The sequence below is a fragment of the Dendrobates tinctorius genome, unplaced genomic scaffold (genome assembly GCF_039654945.1).
Source record: "Dendrobates tinctorius isolate UK_male_01 unplaced genomic scaffold, ASM3965494v1 ptg000152l, whole genome shotgun sequence".
Lineage (NCBI taxonomy): Eukaryota > Metazoa > Chordata > Amphibia > Anura > Dendrobatidae > Dendrobates > Dendrobates tinctorius.
Genome location: NW_027361819.1, coordinates 2426553 through 2436517, shown reverse-complemented (window position 1 = coordinate 2436517; position 9965 = coordinate 2426553). Strand labels below are relative to the sequence as shown.

The 9965-nt window shown below is 62.2% G+C and overlaps 1 protein-coding gene across 3 annotated transcripts; it reads right to left on the bottom strand.

Moving 5' to 3' along the window:
* Positions 1-1342: 1342 nt before the first annotated feature.
* SGF29 (SAGA complex associated factor 29) lies at positions 1343-7571 on the bottom strand. Of its 3 annotated transcripts, none has more exons than XM_073547357.1 (10): positions 7434-7571; positions 6769-6862; positions 6505-6580; positions 6221-6293; positions 2835-2899; positions 2586-2715; positions 2368-2514; positions 2262-2297; positions 1797-1974; positions 1343-1592 (listed from the first exon to the last, which is right to left on the bottom strand). In XM_073547357.1, the coding sequence occupies exons 1-10, from the start codon at positions 7517-7519 to the stop codon at positions 1476-1478; spliced, it is 1002 nt and encodes a 333-aa protein (XP_073403458.1). In that variant the 5' UTR covers positions 7520-7571; the 3' UTR covers positions 1343-1475. The 3 variants fall into 3 exon arrangements, with proteins under 3 accessions (XP_073403458.1, XP_073403459.1, XP_073403460.1); XM_073547358.1 differs by having other exon boundaries at positions 1812-1974; positions 7434-7568; XM_073547359.1 differs by lacking the exon at positions 7434-7571 and adding an exon at positions 7281-7419.
* Between the last annotated feature and the right edge of the window lie 2394 nt (positions 7572-9965).

Here is a 9965-nt window from a genome sequence, read left to right as displayed (position 1 = left end):
TCCAAATCCTCAGTAGCAAACGTGATTCTCCCCGGCGGCTGGATAGCGGCAGAGCCTGACTGATGGCCGCCCGTTGTTATCACTGAGCGGAGCTCATCACACTTTCTGGGCTTTTGTCACTGAGGATTGTCCACAGGTTCTCAATGGGGCTGATGTCTGGGGAGTTTTCTGGACCCAAAATATCAAAATTATGTTCCCTGAGCGAATTAGTTCTCACTTTTGTATATGATCTGGTCTCCATCATAGGGGAAAAGCATCATCCCCACATTGTCCTGGATGATGGGAAGAGTTGCACATGGAGGTTTAGATCCCAGACTTTACTCATGGCCGTGGTCTTGGGTATACTGTGTGATCCCCTCTATGGATGCGAAGACTGGAGAAGTCCTTGTTGGATGGTGCACACACTGGCGACATGCGAGTGTAAACGAGCCATTAAGGCTACTTTAACACTTGGGTTAGGAGGCGCAGCGTGTGCTCGGCCTCAGGCTCCGCCCCCTGCCACACCTCCTCCGATCAGCTCCACCTACGGGCACATGACACTGCCTGCGTACCCTATCTTTAGCATTGGGTACGCAGGTATGCTTTTGCCGGCACATGAGTCCTTTTGACGGTGCGGCAATCGCACCAAAATGCAACACGTTGCGTTTGGCGCACCATCAAAAAGACTCATGCGCCGGCAAAATACCTGCGCACGACCTGCGTACCCAATGTTAAAGATAGGGTACGCAGGCCACATGCAGCGTCATGCGCCCATAGGCAGAGCTGACTGGAGGAGGCATGGCAGGCGGCAGCGCTTCACACAAAGCGTATGCTGCGCCTCCAAACGCAAGTGTGAAAGTAGCCTAAAAGGGACTTATTCAATAACGGTTTAAACTAAGTTCAGGCGCTCAGTGCCTCGTGCCGCAGGCAAAGAGTTCAGTGCGACTTCCCACCCTCTCTGCCCTTTGGCTGTATGAAGCCAGAGAGGAAAAACAAGCAGGTGGGAGGGTGTCCTTAAATGATTGTCTGTGCTTCTGGCTTCAGTTTTCTACCACCACACCCATCAGTCCAAGGGGCGAGACACTCTGCCCCTGTCATGAGTGGAATGGAATCACAATCCAATGGTGCGGGAGGCTTGGAAGGCTGAAGTCATGTTATCTTCCAGACTAATTGACCAGAGCCATCATTTATCTTCCCTGCTGCTACTGACACTACATGGAATTTGGATCTTTGAGAATCTTAAAGCTCCCGACCACTGCTGTAAACCCCCTCAGCCAACACCTGTTATGGCAGTGTCCGTGTGATTGTATTAGCACAGAATGGTGTAAAACCAGACTCATGGGAGAAAGAAACTCCACACTGCTGAAGAATAAAAGCTGCTCTGTTTATTTCACCTTGTAACAAATTCACTGGAATAAAAGGATCACTTAATGGCCCCCAAAAATAACAAACAAAAATCCCCATCCAACACCAAAAGTCACTTTCTACCTCCGCCCTCACTTTTTCTTTGGCTCCTTGCAGGCCACCACGTATCTCTGGGCAACATTGAGGGGGGGAGAATAGCCATCAGCATAAGACGTGTCTTCAAACAGCACGGAGTAGTCATCCTGGGGCTGAGAGCAAGCAAGAAACGTGTTAAAAGCGAATATCCTGCCCAAAACTGTGGCCTCTCCACCCCACATCACCCGTGTGCAGGTTAGTCCTACAGACAGGAAGTAGCTGCCTGCACCGACCATGAGCAGCCATGACATTTTGTCACCAACCCTTCCTACCCTTAGTCACAGAAGCCCCTTCCCGTTAATTCCTCTTGTCCCTACCTGCCGTGCACTCACCCGTTGTGGGGGGGTGTGGATCAGGGCTCGGTAGAAGCAGGTGGTCTGGGGGTACAGAGCCAGCACTAGCTGATCTTTCTGGAACAGAGCCTCCGGGTCGGTCTCTGGGTTCGCTTTCCACTGCGGCAGAGGGATGATCCGACGACGACTGAGGGTGTGACGCCTGGCGGAGAGACCAGACTCGTGAGGTAACAGCCAGTTATAGGAATCAGTGTCAGCCCTACTTTACAGGTACAAGAGCACCTGAGAAACGAGTACTCCAGTCACAACCAGAGCTGCAGTCATAAATAACTGCATCTCACAGGGAGAAGGGCATCATGGGATCTTCTCTTATTGGTCAGGAGTAGTCTTATAGGGTGCAGCTCTGGATGTGAGTGGAGAGGACATGAGGCAGTGATCAGTCAGTTCCTCCCAGAACTCCTATGTTCATGCAGATCGTGTGACACTTACTCCTTTCCTTCTTCGTCGATGTCGTCCACCTCGTACCTGGAAAAGAGTGAAGGGGTTAACTAATGCCCAGTCATGCCACCCACCTTCGACTAGAACAGGAACCTACTTGTTGGCAGTGTGACTGTAGCTGACCACCTCAGCCAGGATCCACTGCTCATCCCCGTCCACAGCTTTCACACGAGCGGCCACCTTGTCTCCGGGTTTGGCTACGTAATCGCTGGATGCTGGAATCGCTCCACACAGAGGAGGGGGCCTGAGCGAGGAGATGACAAGCATCATAGCAGCCATGCACAGCGGCTCACACTCCAGGGAGCTCACACTCACTTCTCCCCAGGCTTCCCGATCCACAGGGGCAGGGTCATGGCTGACTGCTGCAGGAGGGTCATCAGCACCCCACGCCTCATGGTCTTCCTGGGCGGCTCAGAGTCGTGGTACAGGCCGGCGATCTTGGCAGCTGGAAAGAGACGTAATGGTGCACATAGCCAGGAAACCTCCACACGTTGGCAGCAGATGAGAAGACAGTTCGGATGGTACTCTGCATTTGCAGGGTTCGGCTGCGGTCGGGGCACTCACCAATGCGCCGCTCCTCCAGCAAGGACTTGATCTCCGCTATTTTATCTAATGATCTCCGCAGAATGCTGAAGGGAGAAGAAAGCAGCGAGTCAGCGGCAGAGTCACGGGGGGGGAGGAGGAGACCCGGCAGCGCCAGAGTCACGGGGGGGGGGGGGTGTTAGACCCGGCAGCGCCAGAGTCACGGGGGGGGGGGGGGGTTAGACCCGGCAGCGCCAGAGTCACGGGGGGGGGGGGGGTTAGACCCGGCAGCGCCAGAGTCACGGGGGGGGGGGGGGGTTAGACCCGGCAGCGCCAGAGTCACGGGGGGGGGGGGGGGTTAGACCCGGCAGCGCCAGAGTCACGGGGGGGGGGGGGGGTTAGACCCGGCAGCGCCAGAGTCACGGGGGGGGGGGGGGGGGGTTAGTCCCGGCAGCGCCAGAGTCACGGGGGGGGGGGGGGGGGGTGGTTAGACCCGGCAGCGCCAGAGTCACGGGGGGGGGGGGTGGTTAGACCCGGCAGCGCCAGAGTCACGGGGGGGGGGGGGGGGGGTTAGACCCGGCAGCGCCAGAGTCACGGGGGGGGGGGGGGGGGGTTAGACCTGGCAGCGCCAGAGTCACGGGGGGGGGGGGGGGGGGGGGGGGTTAGCCCCGGCAGCGCCAGAGTCACGGGGGGGGGGAAGACACGGCAGCGCCAGAGTCACGGTGGCGGGGGGGTTGGGGGAGGAGACCCGGCAGCGCCAGAGTCACGGGGGGGGGGGGGGGGGGGGAGGAGACCCGGCAGCGCCAGAGTCACGGGGGGGGGGGGGTTAGACCCGGCAGCGCCAGAGTCACGGGGGGGGGGGGGGTTAGACCCGGCAGCGCCAGAGTCACGGGGGGGGGGGGGGGGGGTTAGACCCGGCAGCGCCAGAGTCACGGGGGGGGGGGGGGGGGGTTAGACCCGGCAGCGCCAGAGTCACGGGGGGGGGGGGGGGGTTAGACCCGGCAGCGCCAGAGTCACGGGGGGGGGGGGGGGGTTAGACCCGGCAGCGCCAGAGTCACGGGGGGGGGGACCCGGCAGCGCCAGAGTCACGGGGGGGGGGGGTGGAGAGACCCGGCAGCGCCAGAGTCACGGGGGGGGGGGGGGGGGGGGGGGAAGAGACCCGGCGGCGCCAGAGTCACGGGGGGGGGAAGAGACCCGGCAGCGCCAGAGTCACGGGGGGGGGGGGGGGGTGGAGAGACCCGGCAGCGCCAGAGTCACGGGGGGGGGAAGAGACCCGGCAGCGCCAGAGTCACGGGGGGGGGGAAGAGACCCGGCAGCGCCAGAGTCACGGGGGGGGGAAGAGACCCGGCAGCGCCAGAGTCACGGGGGGGGGAAGAGACCCGGCAGCGCCAGAGTCACGGGGGGGGGGTTGGAGAGACCCGGCAGCGCCAGAGTCACGGGGGGGGGGGGGGGGGGGGGTGGAGAGACCCGGCAGCGCCAGAGTCACGGGGGGGGGGGGGGGAGACCCGGCAGCGCCAGAGTCACGGGGGGGGGGGGGGGGGGGGAGACCCGGCAGCGCCAGAGTCACGGGGGGGGGGGGGGTGGAGACCCGGCAGCGCCAGAGTCACGGGGGGGGGTGGAGAGACCCGGCAGCGCCAGAGTCACGGGGGGGGGGGGGGGTGGAGACCCGGCAGCGCCAGAGTCACGGGGGGGGTGGAGAGACCCGGCAGCGCCAGAGTCACGGGGGGGGGGGGGGGGGGGGGGGTTGGAGAGACCCGGCAGCGCCAGAGTCACGGGGGGGGGGGGGACCCGGCAGCGCCAGAGTCACGGGGGGGGGGGGGGGGGGTTGGAGAGACCCGGCAGCGCCAGAGTCACGGGGGGGGGGGGGACCCGGCAGCGCCAGAGTCACGGGGGGGGGGGGGGTGGAGAGACCCGGCAGCGCCAGAGTCACGGGGGGGGTGGAGAGACCCGGCAGCGCCAGAGTCACGGGGGGGGGGGACCCGGCAGCGCCAGAGTCACGGGGGGGGGGGGGGGGTGGAGAGACCCGGCAGCGCCAGAGTCACGGGGGGGGGGGGGTGGAGAGACCCGGCAGCGCCAGAGTCACTGGGGGGGGAGAGACCCGGCAGCGCCAGAGTCACGGGGGGGGGGGGGGGGGGGAGACCCGGCAGCGCCAGAGTCACGGGGGGGGGGGGGGGGGGGGGGAGACCCGGCAGCGCCAGAGTCACGGGGGGGGGGGGGGGGAGACCCGGCAGCGCCAGAGTCACGGGGGGGGGGACCCGGCAGCGCCAGAGTCACGGGGGGGGGGACCCGGCAGCGCCAGAGTCACGGGGGGGGGGGTGGAGAGACCCGGCAGCGCCAGAGTCACGGGGGGGGGACCCGGCAGCGCCAGAGTCACGGGGGGGGGGTGGAGAGACCCGGCAGCGCCAGAGTCACGGGGGGGGGGGGGGGGGAGAGACCCGGCGGCGCCAGAGTCACGGGGGGGGGGGGGGGGGGGGGTTGGAGAGACCCGGCAGCGCCAGAGTCACGGGGGGGGGGTTGGAGAGACCCGGCAGCGCCAGAGTCACGGGGGGGGGGGGGTGGAGAGACCCGGCAGCGCCAGAGTCACGGGGGGGGGGGGGGGTGGAGAGACCCGGCAGCGCCAGAGTCACGGGGGGGGGGGACCCGGCAGCGCCAGAGTCACGGGGGGGGGGGGGGGGACCCGGCAGCGCCAGAGTCAGGGGGGGGGGGGGACCCGGCAGCGCCAGAGTCACGGGGGGGGGGGGGACCCGGCAGCGCCAGAGTCACGGGGGGGGGGGGGACCCGGCAGCGCCAGAGTCACCAGAGTCACGGGGGGGGGGGGGGACCCGGCAGCGCCAGAGTCACGGGGGGGGGGGGGGGACCCGGCAGCGCCAGAGTCACGGGGGGGGGGGGGGGACCCGGCAGCGCCAGAGTCACGGGGGGGGGGGGGGGACCCGGCAGCGCCAGAGTCACGGGGGGGGGGGGGGGACCCGGCAGCGCCAGTCACGGGGGGGGGGGGGGGGACCCGGCAGCGCCAGTCACGGGGGGGGGGGGGGGGACCCGGCAGCGCCAGAGTCACGGGGGGGGGGGGGGGGACCCGGCAGCGCCAGAGTCACGGGGGGGGGGGGGGGGGACCCGGCAGCGCCAGAGTCACGGGGGGGGGGGGGGGGGACCCGGCAGCGCCAGAGTCACGGGGGGGGGGGGGGGGGGACCCGGCAGCGCCAGAGTCACGGGGGGGGGGGGGGGGGACCCGGCAGCGCCCTCCATAAGGCCGAGTACAGCACGGCACATTATTGGAGCAGGTCTGGTGTGTGGTCCCTTGTGCATCACAGACCGTACACTGGAAATACAAGGCAGCAGCTTCCCCTCTGGAGACAGACAATTACCAGGACCCCCCATGGTTTCAGGATTAGTCTGACACACCCTGTGCTGACCCCCAGCCCCTCACTCACTTGCATTCTGCTTCCGCGTCAGCCTTGGCTGTGGAGTAGAGACCACGCAGTTTGGTGCGATAATACGGGGAGACTGAGGAGACAAAGCAGGAACCATATTAAGCAATGACACCATTAACTCTTAATACGAGTGGAGGTAACAGGGTTCCAGAATAGGCGCCAAATAAGGAGCGAGACAGTAGTCACTCAGAGGACTCCAGAGATTTCCCTGCAGCCAGAAAGCCGACAATGCACTACAAGGAACTGTAAGGAGGCAGGGTCGCCCCTCCGGCCGCTCCACTCACTCTTGTTCTCAGTCTGCATCCGTTCGTGCGTTTTCTGGATATTCACCAGGTTGTGTTCGCTCCTTGATCGCTCCTCCTGAAAGTGAACGGGAGCGGCAGGTGAGCGTGCGGCCACCGTGCAGGGACCTCAGAGCCAGCAGCAGATAACGACAATAAGTTTATACGTAGACTGTGCAGGTGACTATGTGTGAGAAATAATCAGCCCCATCGGGACCCCTGCAGACCCCACCTGCGCAGTGACGGTGGCACTGAAGGCTGCCCCACCTGCGTCTGCTTTATCAGCTGATGCAGCTCACTCAGCAGCTCCGATATCTTTGTGTCGGCCGACACCAGCGCCATCTCCGCTTCCTTTATCGTCCTTGCGAGGGAAAGAAAAGAGAAGGTGAAGTCAAGATGATTCACAGAGCGACAGAGATGAAAAGGCGAAAACTGATTGCAGGGGGGGGGGGGGGGGACGGTGTACAAGACGCCCACCGCGCTGGAACTGGGCCTGGACTACAACTCCCAGCATGCTCCAATGTTCAAAAGGCTCGCCGAGCATGCTGGGAGTTGTAGTCTTTGCATTGGGGAGGGGGGAGGAGGATGCTGGGAGTTGAAGTCCTGCAGCCCGTGAGGTAATACATTGATATATACATGGTCTCATAACCTAGGACATGCGGCCCAGGCATGCTGAGACTTATAGTCCCCCTCATGTAGCACATTGCCGTCATCACAGCGAACCTTAGCTCAATCCATAATAATCAAACCCCAGAGCCGTGCTCTATCGCGATACATACAGCGCCAAGGCAGCCAAGCTGCACACCGCGTCCTCCTCACACGCCTCAGCCATCTGGATTACTAGCTGAGGGCCGGGAGGTGGAGCGTTATATATCGCGACACACGCCTGCGCAGGAGGCAATAATATCGCGACACAGAACAGCGGCACTTACCGGGCAGAGCGGGCCTGGCCGCCGAGAACAAGCGCAGGGCAGCGCGACCGGACGGCGGCGCGGAGTGATGACGACACTGTAACCATGGAGACCGCGCGGGGAGCTCGCGGGGCATGCCGGGAGGGCAGGTTTCGGCAGCCGTGAACTGCGCATGCGGGAAGGTTTCTGTTGTTAGTAGTGTTAATGTTAATAATTTTAGTTGTTTTTCTGGATTTTTCCCTCAGACATTACAGGTCTCTGTGACTGCTGCACCCAGACCACCGGAAAGATGGCGGAACCAATCAGGGCCTGCGACATCCGTAACCGCGGCGTCAGAGACAGGCGGGTGTGAACAGGCCCTTAGCCCGGGGCTACACGGCGACTCCGGACCCTCAACACAAAAGTCGTATTGGGCCGGAGCGACGCGCTGATTATGGCTGCAAGCGACAGCCAGGAAGAAGGGGCAGAGTAAGAACCGGCGCGAGCCTTCAGCCATAGAAGGGTTAATGGATCACTACAGCAAAGAGAAGGACCCACAGCCTCCGTCATCGGTGTCCGGTCTCCTCCGTCATCAGTATCTGGTCTCCGTCATCAGTGTCCGATCACCTCCGTCATCAGTGTCCGGTCACCTCCGTCATCAGTGTCCGGTCTCCTCCGTCATCAGTGTCCGGTCTCCTCCGTCATCAGTGTCCGGTCTCCTCCGTCATCAGTGTCCGGTCTCCTCCGTCATCAGTGTCCGGTCACCTCCGTCATCAGTGTCCGGTCTCCTCCGTCATCAGTGTCCGGTCACCTCCATCATCAGTGTCCGGTCACCTCCATCATCAGAGTCTGGTCACCTCCGTCATCAGTATCCGGTCACCTCTGTCATCAGTATCCGGTCACCTCCGTCATCAGTGTCCGGTCACCTCCGTCATCAGTGTCCGGTCTCCTCCGTCATCAGTGTCCGGTCTCCTCCGTCATCAGTGTCCGGTCACCTCCGTCATCAGTGTCCGGTCTCCTCCGTCATCAGTGTCTCACCTCCATCATCAGAGTCTGGTCACCTCCATCATCAGTATCCGGTCACCTCCATATTCAGTATCCGGTCACCTCCATATTCAGTATCCGGTCACCTCCGTCATCAGTGTCCGGTCACCTCCGTCATCAGTGTCCGGTCACCTCCATCATCAGAGTCTGGTCACCTCCATCATCAGTATCCGGTCACCTCCATCATCAGTATCCGGTCACCTCTATCATCAGTATCCGGTCACCTCCATCATCAGTGTCCGGTCACCTCCATCATCAGTGTCCGGTCACCTCCATCATCAGTATCCGGTCACCTCCGTCATCAGTATCCGGTCACCTCTGTCATCAGTGTCTGGTCACCTCCATATTTAGTATCCGGTCACCTCCATCATCAGTGTCCGGTCACCTCCGTCATCAGTGTCCGGTCACCTCCGTCATCAGTGTCCGGTCACCTCCGTCATCAGTGTCCGGTCACCTCCATCATCAGTGTCCGGTCACCTCCATCATCAGAGTCTGGTCACCTCCATCATCAGTATCCGGTCACCTCCATCATCAGTATCCGGTCACCTCTATCATCAGTGTCCGGTCACCTCCATCATCAGTGTCCGGTCACCTCCATCATCAGTGTCCAGTCACCTCCATCATCAGTATCCGGTCACCTCCGTCATCAGTATCCGGTCACCTCTGTCATCAGTGTCTGGTCACCTCCATATTTAGTATCCGGTCACCTCCATCATCAGTGTCCGGTCACCTCCATCTTCTTTCCTGATGGTTTTTCATTTCTCTTCAGTCACTCTGTATTTCCCTCATTAATGTCACCCCTTCTGTATGAGACTTGTTACTTTCCAGCACGTTTTCCACACCCGCCTAACACTTTTGCACAGGCCTGCCGCCTCGGGGCCACATGCTGCCGCTGTTGTTTGTTGACAGACCGTCACGTGCTCGGCGGCGGAGGACGAGGCGCCCTGACCGGAGTGACTCAGTCTGTGCTGATGATGACACGTGGCCCGGAGGTTCTCATCCTCAGAGCTGCAATCACAATGTCCCCCACAATCCCGGACTCGTCCTCTTGTTATAGTAATGTCTGAGAAAGCTGGGTGACCACCAGCATGGCCGCCCCATGGGGTCACCACCTAGGTCTGGTTCTTCACACAGCTCTCCATCAGTCATTAGTGGTGTTTAGCGCTGTCGCTGGGTGCCCACCATGATATCGTCTGCCTGTCCAGCCATCCCCACAGTCTTCTCCAGCGAGGTGTATTCCTGCAGACCTCATTGGCGCTCAGGCATCCGGGAAAGCTGGGTGGCAGCGGGGACGGAGGCCATATTGGGGCAGGTGTTATGTGACTTGCAGGTGTTATGTGACGGACTGTCCGCTGTTACTCATTACTGGGAACGCAAACATCCCCGTCCTCTCCTCCCCGCGCTCTCCTGTTTATTTGCTGCCATGTTTGCGGTGGACGATCGCCAGCCCCGCTCCGCCCCAGGCAAGAATCTGGAAAATTACAGCAACGTCTCCGAAGACATGACATTGTTAGAAAGCGTTAATCCCTC